Source organism: Liolophura sinensis, chromosome 1 (assembly GCF_032854445.1).
Source record: "Liolophura sinensis isolate JHLJ2023 chromosome 1, CUHK_Ljap_v2, whole genome shotgun sequence".
In the NCBI taxonomy this organism is placed as follows: Eukaryota; Metazoa; Mollusca; class Polyplacophora; order Chitonida; family Chitonidae; genus Liolophura; species Liolophura sinensis.
This window is the reverse complement of record NC_088295.1, coordinates 23,525,263-23,551,725: the sequence shown is the minus strand read 5'-3', so window position 1 is coordinate 23,551,725 and position 26,463 is coordinate 23,525,263. Positions and strand designations below refer to the sequence as shown.

Sequence of the window (26,463 nt, the reverse complement as noted above, 5' to 3'; positions counted from 1 at the left end):
AGATTTTAGCACGCCATCTGGTGGAAGCTGCGCGTTGGATTGTGGGATGTGAATGGTTCCAAACGAAAAAGAAGAGAGTTCCTGTAGAAGTCGCCGAATTACTGCTCGAAAATGTCGAACATGGACGATCACGAGGAGTTTGAAATGCAGTTAGCATTGAATAGAGGTGTATATACTTGTTTAATCTCTTGTTACATACAATTTTGAACAATACATTAGCAAGTTTTTTCGTAAATCGTTGAAGTCTACATACATACTACGTTTGGTCTGCACGCGAGTTCCCCAAATTACCATGCACTTTTGGGCTCTATGATTACAAATAACCCCGTTTTCTCTATGGTATTTTGCAGGTTGGCCCTCGTTATATCCATTAGAGTTTCATTTTTTTTTTATATAAACTTTGTAGTGTCATCCAGATACTCTCGACTGAATTATTAACTGGATCCGATGGGAATCCTGTGCCCAAAAAAAAGCGTGCTTGTATTTTTTTTTTGTTTAGTTTTTTTTTTTATTGTTTAGTTTTTTTTGTGTTGGTCAACCGCAAAGCTAAGTACTTGTTCTGGTTGAAGTATCCCAACTTGCATGAGGAGGGACTTGAAATCAAAAATACTCTCCTAGATAGTTAGGAAAATGAAAAGAGAGAAAGAAAATATGAAAATATGTGAAATTTTTATTCTATACCTACCTACCCAAGATAGGTCAAGGAGCAAATTACTAAGCAGACAGCAAGGTGAATCTGCTAAATGACTAAGTAATGATTTCTCTTTTAGTGTTTGATGTTGAGACCAGTAAATTCTGTAAGACAGGGCGGAAGGTTGCGGTCACTTGACCACCCTTTCACGTCTAAAATAGAACGGCCGCACAGTGTCAAAGTATTGGGGAAAAGGTCACTTTTTGCCACTTCGCTAGGGACCAGTAAAGCCCAGTTGTACAAAAGAACATCAGGAAATCTCTGTAGAAATACTCAGACTACCTGGAAGCTGAAAATGATATAAATCCAACAGATACAAGATCGCTGACAGCGATTCAAAATAGGCATTTTCCCATACAATAACGTTGGGAAGTCCATTTTCTTTACCTACGCAGTTTGTTGCTACAGAGATCACATGGTCTCTAGCTTCTGATCCATCTTACAGAGTACGGAAGAAAGTTGAAATTTTAGAATGATGTGCCACAGGCGTCCGAGTTGGCATAAATCTTTGAATGTGGTATTAAATTCAAAGTATAACAGAATCAAACATTTATGTTTAGATGTCAAGAAGCATGCATGGATTTTGTATTTTGGATTTTGAAAAGTCTGCATGACATCCTATAATTTGTGAAGGAATCCTTTAAATATTGCAAGACTGCAAAGCAAGTATTTGTATTCATTACAGTAATAAAGATGCTGTGCAGCATTGATGTTATGTACTCTTCATTGTTGTCGCTCAGTGCAGTACAGTCAACTTTTGAATAAGATACATCCGCATATTGTCCAGCCCCCCCCCTTTTTTTTTTTCAAGGCGTACATGTGGGGTGAGTGCTAATTTTCCGTTGGCATGCCAACTACTTCAAGTATTTGTTTTCATTGAAATTGTACATTTCAAATCCTATTTCCACCTGCATAAACTTGTGGCAAAAAGAATTGAGAAACTTAGCCAAATTGATAGTCTTACTTGAAATGTAGCAATTTTATTGATTATAGGAAGCACCCTTAGCCACAAACTTCGTAGGCCACTGTCTGCAACAGTGCTGATTTGACCACAGCTTAGTGTAGTCTGTTATGGCAAGTGTAGTGGCGCTCAGCTTGAAATTTGACAAATATGACCTGTAGACACAAAATTAATACGTTTGAGAATAGCTTCACAATATCCTCAGGTTCAAATGACATTTTGTACAATTAACTTGTTACTATTTTCATTAATTTACCTGCTCATATTGACCACACATGACAGTCGTTCTAATTTTTATTGCAGAAGCTGCAGAGAAAGAGGGTCGAAGAGACAGAAAACGATCCAGATCAAGAAGCAGAGAAAGACGTCGTTCACGCAGCAAGGATCGTTCGCGGCGATCACGTTCTCGTGACAAGGAGAGAGAAAGGAAGAGGAAGTCAAGGAGGTGAGGAGGCATGTGGTTCCGTTTAAAACTAATAGCTGGCGTTCAAGAGTGCATAGTAAAACACCATTGAAGTAGATACATATTTATACTGTTCCAAACAGGCCTAGAACCAGTCTTGATCGTTACTGTTGCAAATGGGTCAAAGGGATGGTCTCATGCACTGTTTACAGTTATTCTTTGACGTGGGCATATTTGATCCATCCATTGCAGGGCTTTACTTTCGATGAGAATCCGATTTCTGTAACAAAGTCACAAAAATAATTTCCCAGTGGACCAATTGTTTCCAGTTCATAACTCTGCCTCCTCCCAACATAAGTGGACGTATGACCATTAAAACATTGCCATAATGCATGATTTGTTTGACTTTTTACACATTATTTCATGAACTAAATTTGTAATTTTAAGATGAATCACCTAACTGTTGGTTTTATCCTACAATGCAAGCAAATTCTTCAGAATTAATTTACAAATAATGAAATACAGCAGGGGTCAAAATAACCTCTGGCCAGCTGATACATGTATAACACTGGGCCCGGTTGTTCAAAACTGGTTAAAGATTTAATACCAGATTTAACTTTAAGCCAAGTTTTCAATTTTGTGCTTCAATTTAAAAAAAATGTGTAACATTATATTTAATAAATTTGTGACATGGTGGTTAGAGTTGGGATAAGAAAGTCCGGCGGGCCAAGCTAAATTTTAACAGCAGGGATGGAAAATAAGGGTGGTGGTTATTAGTGAATGTTGCTATCATACAGGCTATCCTATTGGCTGTGTCTCTCCAGTGAGTGAGCTCCTAACAAATTGTTGGAATTGCCACCTGTGTACAACAAGGCAGTGTGACAGCTACAGAGGATGATTAAAACCAAAACATATCCAAAACTATTGAGAAGATGGCAATGAAATGAGCATGGAGCTATGAATAGGGGTGTGTGGAGACATTTTTGTAAAAATATTTTGGCTGTTCAGGAGTGATGAAACACCCAAAGCGGTGGAAAATGGAACAATTTAAAAAGTTTGCTTGTAAATTTGAACACATCTACACTGGAATGTTGGAACTAAAGGAAAGATTTTATTGCAGCATGCTGCTGTCAAATGTCACAGCAATGTAGCAACTCCATTACAAATGTCAGCTGACTTCTGTAGCTGAAAGCTTTGCTCTAAGGGTGGTTTATATTTACTAATAGGGCCTATGCAAGGATCACTCTCCCCCCAACATCTTACCCAATATTTAACTGGCCCTGTTGGCCTTTTGATTTCATGGGCTTATTTTTACCCCTACATAGTGATATTTATGTAACCTGTAATCGCCAAAACTCTTTGATACTATATACCATGTATTAAAACTAGATTCGACCTAGATTCTGTTGGATTCTCGCTAAGCAAACCTGTGGGAATCTGTTTAGATTCTGGTCAAGAATTACGAAAATAAAGGCCTGCATTGGTAGTGCCTTAACCAAAAAGTGTCACGTCCATTTAGGTATAGCAATTAATCATCTATATTTGAAGAAAGATATGTAGTTGCCATGTATAACTAAATAGCGTTCATTCATTGCCCAACTCCTTTCAGTCGCTCAAGAGAAAGACCAGTGCGTAGACGAAAGAAGCCCTACAAATACTGGGACATACCACCACCAGGCTTTGAACATGTATCCACAATGCAATATAAAGCCATGCAAGGTATTATTTCTTGTTGGCCTGAGCCTTCTATTAATCCTATTTACATATGTACCACTACATGACCAAATCTTTCAAACCTGGCTTACAATGAAGATCTAATATAAAATTAGGAAATTGAAAATGAGGTGTTGCTTCAGATGTTACATGCGAGGTACTTTTAATGTTCAACATACTGCTTTGATGAATGTTATTACTTTGATAGCTGCTGGTCAAGTGCCCCAGACAGTCACCGTACCCAATGCTGCCCTCACTCACACCACTGTGCCATTTGCTGGCAGTGCCATCAGCAGACAAGCTCGGCGTTTGTATGTAGGAAATATTCCCTTTGGTGTAACAGAGGTGAGTGGAGAATGGAAATCATTCAGAGATCAGCTAATTTGTGCTATTTTGTTTACTGTCTTCAGGATTCATTTTCATCTGGGTCATTTTGCTGAAGCAGTGTTTTTGCCGCAGGCAATTAGCCCCGTAGGTCCCAGATTTAAAAGATGACAACACTAGACCGAATATAAATGTGTATCAATAAACTTTGACCTGTAAAGTTAGAAAAGCATACCTTTTCTATTTTTTTTTTATTTTCTGTAACTGAGACATCACATTTCAAAGTAAATATAATCTCATGCATCGAGAAAATACCATGTTCTCAGTTTTAATCAATGAGGTGCAAGTTAATTCTATAACTTGAAGGCAGCTGTTTCCGCATGTCATTCCATCCTTGGCATACCTGTTAACCAGATATGGGTGGAGTGTAACTGACACAACCTTGTGTTTCCAGTTGCCGTAACATGGCATATCCTATGGCCTCATAAGAATTTCACATTAAAAATGGCTGTGGCTGCTTCGGTTTGTTTCCACCCACCCAACTTAACCCTAATTAAGGTTATATTATTTGTTGATTTTTCTTTGAAGTCTGAAGGTTTGTTAGGCATCTGATTAAAGGCTGTACTATACTCTCAGCACCATGTTTTCACTCATACTTTTGGCACTGCCTGTAGATGTGATTACCATCTTGAAAATGAATGATTGTTAAGTATAGTAGCTATTGTTCATGCACTAAGAACCCTGCCACTCTGTGACACTGACAGTTAGGCTTCTTTACTAGTGCAAAAGTAAACGCTTGGTTTGACATGATTGGTTACATTTGTTGCCGTATTGTCGAACAGAGGAACAGAGGTATGTGAGCCAAAGCCAAGTTTAAGCAGTCCAGTATGGATTATGTTTACTGAGCCTTTAATTGTGCATTGTCACCTAAAATGGCTGATGTGTGGGTTTCCCTTTTGGTTTTTGTTTACAGGAAGCAATGATGGATTTCTTTAACCACCAGATGAAAATGACAGGCCTAGCTCAGGCAGATGGAAACCCAGTAATAGCTGTGCAGATAAATCTTGACAAAAATTTTGCATTTTTAGAAGTAAGTCTTATCATTTTTGATGTTGGGAATAAACTATGTCTTGCTTAACATTTTATATGTTGAAGAACAGGTACAATATAAAGTTTGATTTCATATGATAATGGAACTATTTTCAATAAATGCTGGATTTTAGAATTATTTTTCAAATTTTGAGACCTTCTTGCTTGTCCCTTTTCATTGTAGTTTCGATCTGTGGATGAAACAACCCAGGCCATGGCATTTGACGGTATCAATTTCCAAGGACAGTCCCTTAAAATACGAAGACCCAGAGACTATCAGCCTTTACCAGGAATGGCAGAAACTCCATCTGTAAATGTACCAGGTAACCAGCAAATACAATTAAGTTTCCATTTGTTGAACATGGCTATTTAGATAACATTTTGAAGCTAAGGCTTTTCAGCCAATATCTTTGAACTTTTGGAAATAATTTCTGCCTGTGTAATTGCAGGTTGTCATGTTAGTGGTACCATCCATATGATACATGTATGGTTGTCACCTTATACATTGCCTTGTTGGTTCTATACTTACGAGAATGCTTCCCTTTAAGTTGTCAGGAGGCATTCAAAACATTGATTGTATTGCATTGAAGGGAACATCTACTATTTGTCGTCAGTTTAACATTCCATGAAGCACATTGCTTATTCATATCAGTACACATGTACAAAAGCATATACCTTGCCTATTCATATGAAAGTATGAGGAATATTTACAAGAAAATAATTTAAAAGGGAAGGTAGTTTACCAGAGCACACTGAACCCTGCTGAGCTCTCTTTGTTGAAGCCTGGCTTCTAGTTGTGTGCTATATTACTGTGAAGTCTAGTAATTTAAAGACCCTGATATATTGTCAGTGTCTTTACTGAATTTCCCAACATGTTCAGGCAAAAAAAAAAACGACCAGAACTGTGAGTTTTTAAGGATATTCAAGATGTTTCATGATTATGAGTTATATGGTTTAATGCATTTTTTCCTCTTGATTCTTTCAGGTGTTGTCTCCACCGTCGTTCAAGACTCTCCTCATAAAATATTTATTGGAGGTCTACCAAACTATTTAAATGAAGATCAGGTATGTATTTTTTTCCATTTGGTTAAAAAAGAGAAGGAAAAAAGAGGGGAGGATGTTGAAGATATCTTGTGATATTCATCAGGCCTGGCTTGGCCAGAAATCTCCATCAGTTGCTTTCCAGGAATTCACTTTAATTTCTGGTAGAGGGTGGGGGTTCTGACAGAATTGTTGATTAGTCAAGAAATGTGTTTATCATGTTTGGCGTACTGCATCAATAGATGCACTTGAATGGGATCATGATTTCCCATCCACATATTGCATTTCAGCCTTTGGCAATAGTGAGGTAAGAAGTGGTAATGCTAATTGTAGACCATGCCTTCTTAGTGTAAGTTTGAATAGAACTCCCCATATTATGGTGAAGATTTAGGCTGCTGAAGGTAAGTATTTTATGAAGAGTAGAATGGCGGATCAGGCGATATCACCAGGAATTGAAGGACAAAAGCTTCACCCACTCGCACTTACCCCAGATAAAAGCTTCACCCACTCGCACTCACCCCAGATAATACTTTTAGGTTGTCAAAGCAGCATTATTCACCAACTTCAGAAGGAAAAAACATATGACGTAATTTTTTATCTTAATCCCTTCAAAACTGAAAAAGATTAGAAAGCCTCCAGCATTAAACACATTTTTAAGATAATTACAAAACTGTGCAAACACCATTTAAACAAACTTAACAAAAACAAATTTGAAAATTTGAGTTTTTTTGCTAGGCCGTTCTATTTCAGATTTCTTTTTTCAGAGGTCAAAATTTTTTCAAATTAGATCTCCGGATGGAGCTGTGTTTCCTTTTTTTTACAGGCCAGGGTTCTTTTTGCAGGATAATCTAAATTTGTTTCAGACCTTTCAGAATTTATATATTTCGATTCAGTTTTAATCGCACATTAAAATTGTTTGTGATTTTTTTAAAATCCTGAAACAATTAGATTTGAATATTAAAGAATTAAACCTACCTTTTTATACTGAACATTGAAACGACGTTGGTGTTGACATTTGAGAATGTACAAAGACTCATCTTCTTTTTTCTTCTCTTCCCCCCTTTCATTCCTTAGCATAGGGGAAGAGGTTGAGTAAACCACCGTTATCAAATGTTGCATTATTCCTACTTCCACAAATACTTCTAATATGTGCCCAACAAGAACGCAGGCAAGTGGTCTAATTTGAGTTTGTTGTGGGAGTGGGATCCCCACATGTGTATACCTGGTTGGGGTCAAGGGTTATGGGCAGCCAGGGTTGATACTGGGGGAAATAACTGTAAATGGTTTCATGAATACAGTATGTCTGGTCGCTCAGTACTGTAATGTAAAAGATGTTTTACAGATACTGGAATGATAGTTTTAATCTAAAATTGTGACTGCAAACTATGAACAAAGTTATAACTGTTTATAGTACATAATGCTTCAAATGGTATATTGTAGACAGGTGTACTTGTTCAAAAACAGTTGTTGAAATTGAAGACAAATTTGCACAGAAGGCAATATATCGTATTTTTAAATTCATGTAAATAATATTTCAAAAAATATTTCAAATTCCTACAAAATTGTTTATATAATATTGGTTTTATAAATGCCCCTAAAGCACAATTTCGGACGTGTGTTGCTCTATTTGTATATCTTGACCTAATGAAGTAGTCACCAGTGTAGTTGCTTCAGTATTAAGTAAAAAATAAATTAAATTCAGTAGTAAATTCTGGAGCATCTTATACAAGGACACCTTGCTTACTCTGTGATACAATTGTAGGTGAAAGAGTTGCTGACGTCATTTGGGCCCCTGAAGGCCTTTAACCTGGTGAAAGACAGTGCCACAGGGTTATCTAAAGGGTATGCCTTCTGTGAATATGTGGACATCTTAGTTACTGACCAGGTAAGAAGTGTTAACCAGAAGATACTTGGAGGTATATGTGTATATATTAAGCCTTTGGTGTGTGATTTATTGTGTTCAACCATAACAAATGTAATTACATCTGGACTGTTAAACTTGCTTTTTCGTCAGTAACAATGGAACTCTTCAGAAGGTTAGGCATAAAACTGACAGCCATTGCATAAGTGGAAAATACTTGTCTTAATTAATTATAGAGGGTTAAAAGGATGTCCAAAGAGTTGTAACTATCATCCTTTTCTCTGTGTGTCCTCTCCGGCCGTAAGTGGGAAGGTCTGCCACCAACCTGTGGATGGTGGTGGGTTTCCCCCCAGGCTGTGCCCGGTTTCCTTCCACCATAATGCTGGCTGCCGTCCTATAAGTGAAATATTCTTGTGTATGGCGTCAAACACAAATCAAACAAATACATTTTCTGTGTGATAAAGGCGTATCTGAAGAGTTGAAATTTTTCGATCTGTGCTTTATCCATTGTGACACTTAACCTGTAAATAATATTTGTGTTTTGTTATAGGCTTGTGCAGGCTTGAATGGCATGCCTTTAGGGGATAAAAAACTGATCGTGCAGCGTGCCAGTGTTGGTGCAAAGAATGCTCAAAATGTATGTATAATTTATTGTCTTGACTGTGCTGTATTTGATGCTTCTTCTCAGTCTGTTATCACCCTACTTCCTATACTATATATATATAGTCTGAAAGGAGATAATGAAGGTGCTATTTAGCCATTAATAGATGGAGACCTATGTTTCAACTTATGTTATCACATATCAGATTTGTTGTTTGGTATATTGGTTTTGGTTTTCAAAATTTTTATACTGACTAATAGGCTCCAGTACTAACAGTGGAGTTGTCCTCTTTCAGCCTGTACCGCTACAAGTACCGGGGCTGAATCTGAGCTCTGGGGCAGGTCCACCCACAGAGGTGCTGTGCTTGATGAATATGGTCACTCCGGAAGAGCTGGAGGATGAGGAGGAGTATGAAGGTAAGGGCAGACAACTCAATCAACAGAAAGTAGATACAAAGATATGCATTTGACATATTTCAGGATTGTGATATTTTGGTAGTCATAAAAAAATGAAAACATCAGAAAATGATCTATGGTGTGCATTTATTTTCAACACAGTAATTGAAGGATGTTCACCTGTAATATTTGTGTTCTCTAAGTGTTGCCAGTGTGTGATTTAGGGGCAGATTTACGGAGTTCTGTTTTAGGCCACATTTTTAAAATTGGCTAATTAAGTTCAAATCATTTAGATTTTACCCTTTTGTGGACAAAAAAAACAAGGCTGTTCATTCAGAGAATATTGATGAATCGAATTTGTGAAATTGATCTGGAAAGAAAACTTTTCAACATTATGCTTGTCGTTCTTGCATTTTGTTTTCGTCCAAAAAACGGTCTCTGCTTAAGATGAGACCTCATCTGGCTAGTTTTACTGCTGGGTTTATGCAAAGATACACATCGATTTTAGACCTCGTAATCCGTGGTAAAATTCAATTAAAAACTGAATATTGGAGTTAAAAAAATCAATTCTGTGTATTTCTGGTACAAATACTCGAAATTTTGAATATAAACTGAATTGCATTTGAAACTATACGCGTAAGGATGAGCGGTCAACTTCGATCACCAATGGCTGCATAGGTGACAAGCTGGAGTGGTCCTGTGTTTATTGGCTGTAATAAATTAAAATTAGGCTTTAAATATACAAGCTATGGTGATACGGCTTAATGTGTATAAAACCAAGTTTGATCAATCTTCGGTATGCCAGGAAAGTGAAAGTAGATACAAGACTTGCTGGCTTCCAGTGAATGTTGCTTTGATACATGCTATCCCATTGGCCTGTGGACCAATTAGTGAGCTTCTAACAAGTTATGAAGTGTATACAACAACGCAATGGCCGTTTGACAGCTGCTACGTAATGGTTAATACCGGTTTCTGACAGGCTACAGAGGACGATTAGAACTGAAAACAATCCAAAACTAATTGTGTTGCTTCCCTGTAAAATCAAGCATGAATGACGGGCTCTGATAATGGTAAATTTATATTTTCCTTACAACTGCCCAAAGTGTGACAGTTCACTTTGCCAGTTGATTAAAAGTACAGTATTCACCTGACATTCAAATGCCGGTGTGAAAACAAGTGACACTTCTTAGATTGCTGCTCACAGTAGGTGCGAATGTCTTTTCGTACATAGGGATAATCCATCTCCCACTGTTTTAATCTCTGGTCCAGATTACAAGGATTAGCAACACCACAGGAAACAAAAAGATTTTCAGTATTTCCTTCATTAATTACGTGAATAGTAATTCCTGCAAGCCCATTTTTTAAGTAAATCTGCAAAAATAAAAATACTTTACAGTATATACCTCTGATCAGGATAAGCCTTATCTTGGTTATTTGTAGGCCTATATAAGTACTATAGGTTTATTTATAAGTTCCTTCTTATCTTCTAATATTTATAACAACCAATAACTGAACATGCATCGGTTATTTCATTATATACCTCTGAGCAGGATAAGCCTTATCTCGCCTTATCTTGCACATGTTTACTTTTGATATAATGTTTGTTAGCTCCTTTCTTTCCTTTATTATAACAACCACAACTGAACATGAATCGCCATAGTGTATAACTATTTTATTTTACAATGTATATCTCTGATCAGGAAAATATACTTGTAAAAGTATATGTATGTATCAACAATAAAATCGTGATCAGAAATGAGCCTCAAATGAAATTTTCTCTTTCCCATGTATGTATACATCGGTATATCATATATATTTTCACGTTCACAAAATTACTGGTCGCTAAAGCGGAATTAAACTCAGTACCAGATTATTCTTGGCGTTTAAAATATAATAAACTCTTTCTGTACCAGAAAAATCTCAATTTTGAGTTTCCGGTTGTAAACGTTTGGGCTTCTATGAATCCCTGGTCGATGACTCCAGTGTTAATCATCATTATTATCATCATCATTTTTTTACTCTGCAGACATTGTTGAGGATGTGAAGGAGGAATGTAACAAATATGGAGTTGTCAGAAGTCTGGAGATCCCACGACCAGTTAAGGGTGTGGATGTGCCAGGAGTGGGCAAGGTGAGACTAATATACATCAGTGCTCTCATCCTATGTTCAAGTTAAGGAACCTGACAAGTTCTAGTGGTGTTTTAAATAAACATCCTAATATATATGTTAAGAGCCCATCTTCGCCAAGACATTATTTCATGGGTAAAGTGTATGATAGTTCAATATTTTGGAGATGTTTAAAATGCTGTAATCTGAATTGTTGTATATCCCATATTGAGTCCTGATGAATATAGTCTGCTGTTCATTTTTTGTTTCAGATCTTTGTGGAGTTTAGTTCCATCATTGACAGTCAGAGAGCACAGCAAGCCTTGGCTGGTCGGAAATTTGCAAACCGAGTTGTTGTCACATCTTTCTATGATCCAGATAAATATCATCGCCATGAATTTTAAATGTCTTCGTTAAAGCAATGAGCATTCTGTGTGCTTTGCAGTTTGAAGTTGTCTTACGAGACTGTTGAAGATGAACTTGTAATAATACAGGCAAGTCAGAGTAAAATCTTAATTCATTTCTCATTTTGTAATCATCTCCGTTTTAGACAAGGAAAGTAATATTAATCGTGTTGACTGGTATCGATTCACTTCTAAATCTTTGCTAATGTGGTCCATTATGACCTATGTTGTCAAGAAATGATTTTATGTACAGTGAGCATCAATAAAGTATCACAATAGAAAGTGCCTGTTAAGTTGATCTGTTTTGGGGATTTCTTCTCATCCTGAAGGAATCCAAATGCCGTGTTTTGTGGAGACACTAAAAAATGTACCCACTATATGATCTTTCAACTTATGGCTCTTGGGAAGCGTGGCATGGCAGGTAAGTTAAGGTGCTTCCTTTCAGTTTCTGAATTTTCAAGACATTTTTCTATTTACGTTGTTCTGGGGGCTTTGGAGGCAGCGAGTGCTTGATGCTGATCCCTGTGTGATCTTGCATGAAGTTAGCTGGAGACCAATAGTATGACATGTTACATGCGGAAGAGTTCACCAGTAACTCTTCAAAGATAGGTGGTTTACTCGTTGTCTCTTGGCACTCTGATTACCATTTTCTCGACCCAGGAAACTGGCTACCATCGTATGAGTGAAAATTTCGTACACAATGGTGTAACAAAGAAAGACTTCAGTGGATACAGTTAGATATGGCAACGAAATCCTGCTTCTCAGTGTGAATTTTCTAGGAAGTGGTTAGTCCAGACGCCTGACTTGATTGACATGTGGGACAGGGGAGGTAACAAGGACCCAGGTACTGGGCTACGAAGCGATTGGACTGACACTTGAGCTGAACATAAGTCTGATTACATTCAAATCTCACTCTGAAGCATGATTTCGCCTTTACTGGAGACTGTCTATCTGACCAAGAACTCTCGACACACCATAAGCCGTTTACATGGTGCCTTGCTCACATCCTGCTCCAGTGACTAAAATCTAGAGCGACAGAGAAGTTGTCCGGTTTTCGGCAAGATGCATTGGATTTCTTTAACCCCTCGCACACACGGATATAAAAACGATATTCTGATTATTATCGGAGAAAACAGACAGAATTGCTTATCGGAAGAAACAACACCAACGTTCGGAATTGAGCGAGTAGCTATACAAGTTTATTGCATTCCCTTTTTCGTAATGTTTACTTACAGTATGAGACGGAAGCTACTTCGCGACAGAAAGCAACCTAACAAATTAACTCCTGACAGAAACTACATTGCAACTGAAATTAACTACCAACATTAATTACCCGTAACTAGCATATTAACATTAATTTACCAGCCACAAAAATTTACCAGCCACTGTTCCTTTCATTTAAAAAAGAAAGACATGGAATCCAAGATTAAGCAAAACAATCCATACAGATACATCCAATTAACGCATGGTACCCTTTATACATGTTAAATTGAGTTGCAAAGTACATTACTGTTTACCAATTAACTTCTTTGAAATACAGAAACGTACATAATAATGTATCAATTTGGTGACAATGATTACCTCGCACGTACTACTAAACAATCATACAAACCAATTAATTTAACATCGGTCGTTAACCAGTTGACATTTAATTGACAAATGTAGGTAGTTAGCAATTGACCACACCCTGCTATCCACCATGTTCGGTGCCTCATCAACACTGATATGTGAGAGCCGGCGATCTGCATACCTGAGAAATAATATAAAACCAATAAATCGATTGCTAGGAGTATGACAGCGCCACCCACCCACCCACCCCCCAGATCCCGTTGCCCGATACGCGTACATATCCACACAGTTCTTGAGTACGTTACGTGTAACCCAGTACTCTTATAACTGTTTGGCTAAAAAAGAAATATCTGGCAACCATATAACTAGGACAACATCAAAAAGTTTGTATAGGCCTATGGATAACAGCTTCTGATTTATTTTTACCGAGGTTTCGATGTATACATTGTAACATCGTTATCAAACCTGATACTCCTACACAGAAACTTTGTAATGTTACTCTGTCGAGTTCTACATGCTTCTTTAAGAACTTTTAAAAGGATGATTCTACAAAGTGGTAAAATTACTATGAACTGTACATGTAACTATAAGTAATATATTTACATCATCGTCAGCAAGTCTGTAAATATTTACCACATTAATATCTTACGAGATATTTGGAATTAAGATTACTAGAATAACGAAGTAGCACCTCTGGCTACTTAGATGGTTTGCAATGGCAGCCATCTTTAGGGTAAGTGTGTGTATTGCCCATTGTATACCCTTACCAGCCAAGGGCCTCTGCCTCACTTATGACACCTCTAACAGTAGATACCCAGTGAGCAATACTCAAACTTACATCGGAGATGACTGTCACTGCAAACCACCTATATACATGCCTGTGTACCACGAACACAGATATACCTACATTATCTCCGTATTCCTCTTAAATTAAAGATTTACCACACCATATAATCCCTTCATCCGAAGGTTACTAGAATAAAAAAAATAGAACCGATTTCTCCCACCCACTTTGATACTTAAATTCAGACAGAAACTAAACTGCAATCTGACATTTATAATGGCTGTTAAAACTGACATCCAAAATAACCCTATCTTCAACTTCATATCAGACATAGTCTTGTCCCTAAGGGATGACGTCAGCTAAGGCGTGTCCTGACTGCATCCAAAGTCAGAGGAGTTCAGATCCGCTGACCGTTCACTAGACTTTTTTTTTTTATATTACGAGCTATATAGGCACATTCCCTGAACACCCTATATATACAGTGCTCTGAAACCTCCAATATACACGTAAAACCACGCTTTACCTGTTACATAAGTACTTAAAAGTATATATTCTACTACCGGTAAAGGCATATGGAAACCGTAGAGGGTAGCTATACGGTTGTCCTCCTTGCTGGAGTATAGTGAGATTTACTTTATCAACTATACTTTACCGTGGTGAGTTTTATGTGTGCATGCATGAGGGAAACCCGAATCGGCACTTTTCTCGCACACTGTGTCCCTCTGTCGCAGAATCCCAGGAACTTCTCTCGCAACAAGAATGATGGTTTCCGTTTTGACATTGTAAATTATTCTGACTTGGACAGCAACATTTTCCGTAGGGTGTACATATCTGCTTTGTTAGCATTTGTTACATCCTATGTGTTATGTGACCATTTCGAGAAACGTGAAAAAAATTATTTCTTTGAAAAAAAAATTATAACAGTGATTATTGCAAATACCTGTGTGTCAAGGTTATTCCACCAAGTTTTACAGTGAGTATAATTCGCCTGTAAGTAAATATGGACAGAGCTCTGGCATTCTGCTTCATGATTGTGTTAATCCAGGGCTAAGGGCTGTTTATTCATCGTGTAGTATATTAGATCGTCGCGTTGGGTGTATGAACAGTTGCAATCAAAGCTCAGGTGAGCTACATATTTTAGCCTCGACAATTTATATTCTATCTATAACACGATTATAATACACGATTTAAATACTGATTTCGCTCAGTCGCCTAGAACATACCTAGCAAGATATAGCTCGTAGAATGCGTCTTTCCGGCATCATTGAAAACTGTTGACTGCTTCGATATCTTTGCGTGATTCCGTCCTATTTTCGTACTCTATATACTTTCTTAGTTCCTTGGTAGTTTGTGTTAAACGTCGTTTTGGGAATTGGCCTTGCGATTATTGACTTGGAGCGTTCATATTTGTTGACGACTGGTATACGAAAATCTGCTCCGATGCATAGAACCATTGTAGGCTATAAAATATACTCAAATGCAGTAATGTTGGATATATATCGTATTGTGAATGAACGTAAGGTATACCTAAAGATTAAATCCATTGCTATGCAGGGTAGTTACAAAAGCAATAGCAAGCGAAATGCTTGAATGAATGAATGAATGAGTATGACTTAAAGCGACGTTGCGAAATGCCTGAAATTATAGCAAGGGTTAAAGAAAGTGTGGATCACTTAATACAGGTAGGCCTATATATTCTTTTTATTCTTATGCATTATAATTGGTTAATAAGGCCATGCTTCTTTGTAACCCGCCAAAATATACATGGTTAAATGCATATTTATATTTGTTGTAAGTGTCCAGGGAAGCTTCCCTCACCCTCCGCCCCAGACCGGAGCTGGGATTTTTGTGAATGAATGCGGCGGAAACTGGCGGAGATACCCGACTTGCATCTGTCGCCCATGTTGGCTCGTTGATGAGCGTCGGAACAACATCAGTTGATATTGTCAGCAGCGTAAAGAGTCAGAATTAATGTAGAAATCAAGTACTTAATAGGCTGGGAAATGAAACATTTGTGGTCTCAAAAAAAAGGTACATTTGGGACTAAATCTGAATTGAAAGTATATGTGTTTCTTGTTAGTGACGAAATTTGGCATCTACCTAATGCTAACACCAATAATGCCCCATAAATGGAAGAACATTGGGAAGTTGTAAAGTATAATATAATACAGTATGGTGCTGATCTGTTATGTGTTGTCTGAGTCTAAGTTTAATTAGCTGCTGATGGTTGTAATGCCCCTAAACAGAGGAATGATAAAATTTTTTTGTGTTTATTCCCTCTATCTGCTTTGGAGTGGTAGTTAAGTCCGAATTTGTTCTCAGTTATGAAAAATTTGTTTGGCCATGGATGGCCCCAAACCAATGTCAGAGCATGCTCCATTTAAAAACTTGATGCAGATGCCATAGCAGTGTGTCACGCCTTTTGAGACAAAGATTATCTGTCAAACCAGTCTCTACGGCCTTAAGTTTGCAGACGCTTATGTTCCTTATATTTTCATCTATTGATTTATCATGAGCACAAGGTCAGTCTGTTATTGCCTAGGTGGCATGGGTCCAAGATTCCTTGGGGATGCTCAAAGCGAACAGCTGAACTGACAGTCTCGACATATTTGACAAGGGCAGGGCATCAAGTTTTTAAATGGAGCGCGCTCTGACATTGATTTGGGACAAAATCTGGACTGGTAGTTCAGAAATTAGACGATTAGGCTCTGTGAAAGATACAAAGCTGAATGTAGCCCATCTAGATGAACTCAGTGCTCTGTTTTAAAATTCTGATAGAAATGTAAAATAGAACAGTGAGTCCATTTTGATGGACTAGGCTGAAGGCGATTGAAGGTTTACTCATTTACATTTGGCTTCGCTCCTGTACCAGATGTAGCGTAGAAGGGCAATACCCTGGGTGCATGCAGTTCATCGGGGATCAGTGTTAATATCATGGCCATTGTCTCAGGCTAACTTACAATTGTCATCTTCCACAAAACTTTCCAACAAAAAAGATTCCATCATTGTGCAAGTGTGTAAGTTACATGTGTATAAGGAAAAACCATGATTGGTTTAACCGTGTGGTCAATATTTATGTGTCTTACAATGTATAAAATAATAAATGCAGTAATAATTCAAATATTAACCAAATTAAGGATGGTTAAGTAAATGTTTTTGCAGATGAAGGCAGGTAGCAACTTACAATGCTCTGATCATACCATATTTTACAGAGGTGGTATAATGGCGAGTACAGACACAGCAGAGACAGAGGATATTGATGCGGTTGAAGATGATGATGATGATGATGATGGTGATATATCAGGAATTGGAGACCTGGAGGGGTTTGAGATTGTGGATGAGGTGGAGGGAGATGATGTACCTACGGATCAGGTATACATTGTTATTTGTGCTTTTCTACCTCTAATGTCTAATTGAAAATTTGAAAAGTAATTGTTTCTTAAAGAATATGCATAATGGAACAAAGACTATGATTTTAACGAAACTGAAGAAATTAATTTGAAAAAAAAAAAACCAACAAAAAAACAAGTAGAATGGTTCTGATAGTTAATACTGCTACTTCTGGGACTGTGTGTAACGCCTGTGGCTGTAGAAAAACAATAGTTTAAATCTTTTTTTCCGCCCAAAGCTGAAAAAATTCACTATAGATGTATCTATAAAATAAGTATAACAGAAAATAAATGAAGTCTTTGCGTGTGGTGTATCAAGGAGAATCACTTACTAGCTAAAGGCGGTAAAAAGTACAATGAACGAAAACTCTAATATAACATTATACTTGTATTTAAACCATTAACATGTTTTGTCTCTTTGAGACTTTCCAAAATGGCACCGTTAATAGTCACAAAAAACATACATGTAGACATGTATACAGTTTTGTAGTTTAGCATCTCTTAGTTGTTGTATGGTAAAAGTAAACATAGAAATAAGTGACACTTAGAAATAAGTGAAATAAGTGATTTAGGTCTGTATACAAATAGAGCTTAATTAAACAAAACAAACAAGAGTAATACACTCACAATGAATCATAGGTGTTGAATTTCTGAATTTTCTATTATCCTCAGAAAATAATTTAAAAAATGGTAATATTGAGAATTTAATCATAATATTTTGGTTACATGCCCAAATGTATTTACCGACTTTAAGATGTCATAAAGAATCGGTGTTGATCTGTTATTAATGGACACTGGTTCTGTTGTACAGAAATGTCTCCAGTTACTCCTATATAAGATTTTTGACATCCATTGCAGGCTAGAACGTAACTCAAATTCTTGGAATTACAGTTCATACCTGCATTTATGATAAAAGGCTTTTCAGCATTTCTGAACTGAAACTTGATGTCAATGATTACATGATTACAACATTTACATCATTTATCATGGCATTTCCTGACAGAAAAAGTTTCGGTAAAGAAGAGAATTTGGCCTTTGTTAATAGTTGTTCTTAGCTTATCTGTGTTGCCTGTGTTTAATACCCTGCTCAAGAATATTTCACATATACAATGGCAGCTAGCATTATGGTGGGAGGAAACCAGACAGAACCTGAGGGAAATGCACAACCACCCACAGGGTGCTGGCAGACCAGACTAAGCCTTAAGGCCTGTGTCTTAGTGTGTGTATGGTAAGGCTGTTTTTGTGGTTTTCAACTAGGACAATGAAAATAGGACTTCAGTGGAGATTGCTGATACCATTGACGAGGAACTGTCTGCTGAATCTGCTGTTCAAAAGTCACTTCCTGAGCCTCATTTGTCTGAAACAAGTTCCAGTACAGGAACAGAAGGAAGTGGTGGAAGTGATTCAGGTGGAAGCACAACATCTGGAACTCTGCAAACAACAATAGGATCTACAGTTTCAACACCAGCATCTCCATCTGTAGGAAAGAAAACCCCTTCTGTAGCAAAGGCAACTCCAAAGGCTGTGAAGAAAACTCCTGTTGTGAAAAAAACAACAGTGGTAATAAAGAAAAAAAAGGGGACTCAAGCAGCTAAGACCCCACAGGTTACAAAGACTACTGTAGTAACTGTAAAGAGCACAGTTGGTGGAAAGGCAACTCTAGTAGGTGTGAAGGCAACTCCAGTAGGTGTGAAGGTAACTCCAGTAGGTGTGAAGGTAACTCCAGTAGGTGTGAAGGCAACACCAAAATGTGTGAAATCCACTCCCACAGCTGCTGACGCCACCCCTACATCTGCAGAGACACCACCTACGACTGCCAAGGCAACACCTGGAGCTGCAAAGACAACACCTGGAGCTGCAAAGACAACACCCACATCTGTAAAAACAACACCCACATCTGTAAAAACAACTCCCACAGCTGTAAAAACAACTCCTACAGCTACAAAAACAGCTACAGCTGCAAAGACAACACCTGCAGCAGTGAAGACAACACCCACATCAGTAAAATCCACTCCCACAGCTATAAAAGCAGCCACAGCTGCAAAGACAGCTGCTACACCAGCACCTGCAAAGACAACACCCACATCTGTAAAGACAACTCCCACAATTACAAAAACAGCAACAGTTGCAAAGACGTCAGTAGCTGCAAAGACAACACCCACAGCTGTAAAGGTAATTCCCAAAGCTGCAAGGACTACTGCCACCACAGCAAAGGCAACCCCTGCAGCTGGAAAGGCAACTGCCACAGCAGCAAAAACAACACCTATAGCGACAATGACAACACCTGCTGCTACAAAGACAGCACCTAAGGCTGCAAAGACAACGCCTGTAACTGCAAAAAATTTATCTGCAGCAGTTAAGACAACACCTGTAGCTGCAAAAAATACACTTGTAGCTGTTAAGACAACACCTGCAAAAAATACACATGCTACAATGACAACACCTACAGCCCCAAAGACAACACCTGCAGCTACTAAAACAACACCTGTAGCAACAGACACAATGCCTGTAGTAGTTATGAAGACGACACCTGTAACTGTTAAAGCGACACCTTCAATTACCAAGGCAGCTGAAAAGAAACCCCCCAAAACTGCAGAAACAACACCTGAAACTGTGATGACAACTTTGACAGCTATAAAGTTAACACCATTGTCTGTAAAGACAACACCTGTATGTGTAAAGACAACACCTGCAGCTGTGGGGAAAACCGTGAAGTCTGCAGAAGCAACACCAGCAGCTGAAAAGATGCCCTTTGGAGCATCACAGGCAACCTCTGCAGCCACAAAGACAACACAAACACAATCAGTGGGTACAAAGACATCCATCACAGCTACAAAAGCACACCCTGCAACTGCAAAGACATTTCCCACAGCTGCAAAGAAAATACCCATAGTTGCAAGGAAAACTCCCATATCTGTAAAAAAATCTCCCATAGCTGCAAAGAAAACTCTGCTGATGGCAAAAACAACCCCCATGTCTCATGTGGCAACCCCTCAGACAGTTAGCACAACACCAGAAGCTGTGAAAACGACCACTGCAACTTCCAAGGAACCCTTTATTGATGCTGACATGACTCCTGCAGCTGTGGAATCAATGAGTGCATATACAACTCTTGTAACCACAAAACCATCTCCTGTGCCTACAAAAGCAACTACTGTAGCTGCCAAGATACCTCCTACAACAGCAATTCCTGCAGCAACCAGTACAACAAGTGCAGGAGCAAACACAACAACAGCAAAGGCTATCTCTTTATCTGATCCAAAACTTACAGATTCAAAAAATACTACTGCAAACCCAGCTCTTCCAAGTGAAGGCGTCATCCCTGCTGAAGTTAACGCAAGTGCAGAGATAATGTCTGTGTCAGATGATACACTTAGTGGTTCAGTGAAGGTGGTGGAAACGTCTACTAAGGTAACACCCTCAGTGACTAAATCAACCAACCTGGGGCCCTCAAATGCCTCAAAGGCCATGTCTGCTGCAATGAGTACTGTTACAAAGAGGGTCACTGTAGCACTCACAAGACTGCAGACTCCTGCAGTGATAAAGGCAAATCTAGCTGTCAAAGGAACAAATTTGCCAACACAAAAGCACACACCCTTGGCTGCAAAACCAGCTCAGGCCAGCACAGCACATGTAACTGCTACACCTTCATCTAACACATGTGCAACCAGGATGGATAATCTTTCCCAAAACATTGAGTCTGTTGATTCCTCTAAGATGCCATTGCAAACTCCTGTGTCAGAAGAGTCAAGTTCTGATGAAGTTGTAACAAAGACACCTGCATCAGATAAATCTGTGCCAAAATGTGTGCTGGTAAAGAAAGTTCTAAAACCAGGCACCAACACCCTTTCTGTAAAATCTCAATCCACTGGTGACTTGAGTGCTAAAGCAGAGAGCACTGTTGTGCAGAAGACCGTTTCCACTCAGTCTGTACCAGCAGCTGTGTCTAATTCTTCCCCTGTGGAAAAATCTAAGGCTGTTAAGAAATCTTTTGTGAAACCAACAACGGTGCCTGTGAAGGTGATGAAAGGCACTGGGCAGTCACAGCCAAGTTCTGTTAAGGTGGTTCCTGTTGCTCGGAAGCAAACGTCCCCGAGACCAACTGCTAAGACCCCAGTTGGCAAGTCAGTTGGTGGGATGCCCCTCCAGGAAACAACTGTGAAGACCAGCCCAGTCATGAAGAGTCCTGGCTCAAAGACAATAGTGACCAAGAGGACAGTTCAGCATCAGTCTAGAGAAACCATGACAGAGACTGGGCAGGGCCAACCTGTTGGTACACAGACCCCAGAGCACATGCTACAGAGTAAGTCCTTAATGTTAACAGCACCCAGTTGTGAAACTTTAGCCTTATGTTGCAGATCGAACAGATAAAATATCATTGTATTTTAATTTGTACATAAACATGTGGAAACTCTTGTTACTATAGTATTGTCAGACAGTGCTAAGATTAATGGTTTCCAAGCAGTCACCAGTTTCCTCCTTTCAAAATCTCAGACAATGAAATATTCTTACATTCAAGTGTGGCAGGAATCCTCAATTAAATAACTTATCATCTATATTTGTGTGCATATAAAACTTCTTTACCCCAGAAAATTACGTTGTATGTCTGCATTGAAACTTTGGGTGCACTCAACCACCTGTGTATACTTACAGCATATAAAACTATACTTTGTGTTCACACTCTGGTGATGGGTAATCAGGGCTTAGGACTGCCATATAGGTCAATAAGCACATGTAAATGGATGTGATGGAACTGTTGCTTTCCATATTGTTCTCCATATTGTTCTGCAAATGGTGCAAATCATTTTATTCTATAGTTCATCTCTTCTATATAAAGCACATGGAGAAAAATGTGGGCACCAAATAGTAATAAAAACTCTTGACTGGCAGAAAATACAAACAACACAGAATAAGCCCGGAAAAACCATCAGACATTGATGAAATTGCCATATGGGTTCACAGCTTACATGTAAATAGACAAAATCGTTGATGATCTAACCACCCTGAAAGTAAATCTTCACAATTCTTCTCTCTTGTTTCTCTCACAAGCTGACATGTTATCATGTCCTACCTAAGTAACTTTTGCCCCACTACATTAAATTACATGATGTATTGTGGTGTCATTATGAAATTGTCTTGTCATTTTCTCATATAGTTACAGCATCTGAAATGGAAGGTGAAACCTCTGCAGCTCGCTGGGTAGCAGAAAGGGTTGCAGGAAAGCAAGGCAAGTGCTTTTTGAAAAGAAATACCTTGAAAAAGAAATGTTGACCTTCCTTCAGTTCTCCTGGGCTTTCTTGTCGGTCCGTGAACTCTTTTTATTCCCTATTTGCTAGTTTCATAGGAAAATGTGAATTACTTGTTTATGGTTGGTATAATTGACTGTGGATAATGGAGAACATGTACTTTATCAGTGCTCTCATGAACTTTTCACTGCCTCATTCCTAATGCACAGCTTTGGTTGTTGAAAATTATTTTTGAATGTGTACTTACAGAACGACAGTTGATCAATCGGTTGAAGACGGTGATGTTACATCCTGTTCAGGTAGAGGATCTGTCTGATCCTGCCCTTCAGCCATTCATCCTCAATTGTCACTGCCTCAGTGCACGCTTCCTCAGTTCCCAGAAGGGAGTCCAGAAGAAAGGGTAAAAATAAGTCATATTAAAATATAATATAAAAATATGCTTTGATGAGTCTTTATTTCCAGTGGATTCATTCCTCATAACAGACTTGTGTTCAGATGCAGTTTGTTCAGGAAAAGAAGAGGAAAGGAACAATACCAGAGAGTGAGAGTACTAACTCTTCTTGTATTAGGTGGCATTCTACTACAGCATCATAATATTCAGCAATGGTTGACGCCCGCAGACGTGCCTTGATAGGTATACATGTAACTGGTCTGTGTTGTTCTTGTAGGCACCTGGAGATTCGTTATTTCACAGAGGCAGATGCCATTAAATATGTGGAGGACATGAAGGGGCTGAAGTTGGCCAGTGGCAAATATCTCACTGCTAAAATTCTGGGACAGTGTGGACCCTGGGGTAAGTACAACAGTGTTAAACTAAGAGAGGGGTTTTTACTTCGCTGAAACCTTTTTACATATATACATGCTTTTACATACACTTCAATTAACATGTTGCTATATTCTATAGAAAAATGTTGTACCCCAAAAATTTGCCTGAAGAAAATGCGTTTTAATAGGCAATGAAGGATTCCATAAAAGATTTCTTTTGGTGATGAATCTTACATTTTTTCCAATATGATATCATCCTACCTTCCAAAAAAACTCCCTTAACACAACTTTCTGTGATTGATCTTACAGAATTGCTAAAATGAGTAACTTAGTCAGGAACGTTTACGTCAGATACAGTGGGTTGATTTACATGTAACAAACAATTCGGGTGAAATTAAGGTGCATGATGATGTACATAAGTGCTCAAGTTATTTAAATAAACATTGATGGCTCTTGTCATCTCCTGTAATAATTTATGTGCTCATATTCTTTGACTTTTTTGGTACTAAAGTCTAAACAAATTTTACTTGGCTTACAGATGGTACACTTGATGACTGGCAGAGAAAAAATATAGCACAACAAGAAGGTAGGAAAGCCTTGTCAGTTTTACTTTGCATTTAAGGACATTTGTTAGAATGTTAAATTTAGAATTTTAAACTCAACATCTTTTTGAGCTAGATTCTGATAGAGTTCATTACTATATTATAATTTTATAAAGTTCCCTGGGAAATTTGATTACATCCAGTTTTGAAATGTTTGTCCTGAACTGTTTGACGGATGTGTTTGTCTTGTTGCTATTGCACTCATTTACAGTATACATGTACATTCCATATGTGTGTCACTATGTTGACCCCAAGGTGATACATCTAAGATAGTGACACACCTTGCACTATGAATCTTGCCCAGGGTATACAGGTAGATGTTTGCTTCAGTCTGTGGACTGAATCCAACTTCACATAAATATTGCTGAAGATCTACTGGTACGTTGCAAGGTACTATTAAGGTCTAGGTAATCTCTGCAACAAAATACTGTCAATTTGAGTTTCTTTATTCACTGATCTAAGGGCTATACTTTATAGTCAAGATCATGGGGAAATCTTTTCTTGATTTTAACTGGGATATAATTTCTTTCATGTAAAAGTTGGAGAGGGGGGAAGATGGAAATTGCATAAGGAAGAGAATTGCAGAAGCTGCAATGCAGTTGCTTACTAGCTGCTCATCCTGTAACCCTGTGTCCCATCTCAAGTAAATTGTTTGTGCTAGAGCGAATCAAGCATTCCAGGAGTTGCTATAGAATCTGCAGTGTCTCTATTAGACCAACCTCACCTCACAGAACAGATGATCCCGACCTTCCATATCCGATAAACCACATGAATGATAGTGATGTGAACAGCAAAGGAGTACCCCAAAGTTTTACTATATCGATGATGAAGCTGTCAACAGCAAAGAAGTACTGCCAATATTTCCATGTGAGTGATGACACTGTCAGCAGCAAAGCAGTATTCCCATTGTTACCATGTGATTGATGGTGCTGTCAACAACAACGAAGTACTCCCAATGTTTCCATGTGAGTGATGACACTGTCAGCAGGAAAGCAGTACTCCCGATGTTACCATGTGAGTGATTGTGCTATCGTCAACAAAGAAGTACTCCCAGTGTACTCCTGATGTTACCATGTGAGTGATGACACTGTCAGCAGCAAAGCAGTACTCCCAATGTTACCATGTGAGTGATGGTGCTGTCAACAACAAAGAGGTACTCCCAATGTTTCCCTGTGAGTGATGACGCTGTCAGCAGCAAAGCAGTATTCCCATTGTTACCATGTGATTGATGGTGCTGTCAACAACTAAGAAGTACTCCCAATGTTTCCATGTGAGTGATGACACTGTCAGCAAGAAAGCAGTACTCCCGATGTTACCATGTGAGTGATTGTGCATTCTTCCACAAAGAAGTACTCCCAGTGTACTCCTGATGTTACCATGTGAGTGATGACACTGGCAGCAGCAAAGCAGTACTCCCGATGTTACCATGTGAGTGATGGTGCTGTCAACAACAAAGAGGTACTCCCAATGTTTCCCTGTGAGTGATGATGCTGTCAGCAGCAAAGCAGTATTCCCATTGTTACCATGTGATTGATGGTGCTGTCAACAACAAAGAAGAACTCCTAATGTTTCCATGTGAGTGATGACACTGTCAGCAGGAAAGCAGTACTCCTGATGTTACCATGTGAGTGATTGTGCTATCGTCAACAAAAAAGTACTCTGAGGGTACTTCCAATGTTACCATGTGAGTGATGACGCTGTCAGCAGGAAAGCAGTACTCCTGATGTTACCATGTGAGTGATGGTGCTATCATCAACAAAGAAGTTCTCGTAATGTTACTATGTATGTGCACTCCCAATGTTACCATGTGAGTGATAGGTGCTGTCAACAGCAAAGAAGTATTCCTGATGTTACCATGTGAGTGATAATGCTGTCAGAAGTACTCCGAATGTTGCCATTTGAGTCATGGTGCAGTCAAAAGTACTCCCAATGTAACCATGTCAGTGATGGTGATGCCCACAGCAGAGAAGCACTTCCAATGTTACCATGTCAGTGATGGGTGCTGTCAACAGCAAAAAAGTATTCCCAACGGGTCATCTCCTGTAATAAATGTAATAATGGTTGCATGACCCATCTGAAGACCATAAATTCCCCCGTAAGCCTACGTTGGATCTAATGACATTATGGTCTCTTCCATAATTCAAGGAAATTTCTTTCCTTTTTATGAATACATGGAATGAAGTGCAGATGCCTGGTTGTAGATCAGTAAACAAATAGCGATCTAATGACAGCCTTGCCTCTGTGGAAATAGGAGGACATGTTTTTCTTTTTATGAATTTAAGGAATGAGAGCAGCACTAACTTAGAGCACTAAGAACTCTAATTTTATATTAACAAACACAATACTTACTTTGAGATCATTGTGCTTGTACTTTGGTACATTGTGCCAGGTCATTTTCTTTATGTTTTTGTTCTCCCTTCACCTGTTGCACTCCTGATTCAGTGCTTTGAAAAGGCTGATCATTTCATGTTTCCTTGACCAGTGGTCTGATTGTACAAGCCACGTTTGGCAAAGATCAG

The 26,463-nt window shown here is 38.5% G+C and overlaps 2 protein-coding genes across 2 annotated transcripts in view; both read left to right on the top strand.

Annotated features, from left to right (window-relative positions):
* The first annotated feature begins 38 nt into the window (after positions 1–38).
* LOC135471242 (splicing factor U2AF 50 kDa subunit-like) lies at positions 39–11,871 on the top strand. The gene is made up of 12 exons (XM_064750378.1): positions 39–166; positions 1,956–2,097; positions 3,665–3,774; positions 3,977–4,113; positions 5,066–5,182; positions 5,366–5,504; positions 6,167–6,246; positions 7,985–8,107; positions 8,634–8,720; positions 8,980–9,100; positions 11,106–11,209; positions 11,458–11,871. Exons 1-12 carry the CDS (start codon positions 112–114, stop codon positions 11,587–11,589), a joined length of 1,347 nt encoding a protein of 448 aa, XP_064606448.1. The 5' UTR covers positions 39–111; the 3' UTR covers positions 11,590–11,871.
* A 3,961-nt stretch (positions 11,872–15,832) lies between these two features.
* LOC135471009 (uncharacterized) overlaps positions 15,833–26,463 on the top strand; it is a 36,455-nt gene continuing 25,824 nt past the window's right edge. Inside the window, exons 1-7 of the mRNA XM_064750060.1 lie at positions 15,833–15,973; positions 17,155–17,314; positions 18,589–21,634; positions 22,487–22,558; positions 22,827–22,977; positions 23,246–23,370; positions 23,881–23,928. Of these exons, the coding sequence (XP_064606130.1) occupies positions 17,165–17,314; positions 18,589–21,634; positions 22,487–22,558; positions 22,827–22,977; positions 23,246–23,370; positions 23,881–23,928 (3,592 nt within the window). The 5' untranslated portion in view covers positions 15,833–15,973; positions 17,155–17,164. The remainder of the gene's footprint in view (positions 15,974–17,154; positions 17,315–18,588; positions 21,635–22,486; positions 22,559–22,826; positions 22,978–23,245; positions 23,371–23,880; positions 23,929–26,463) is intronic.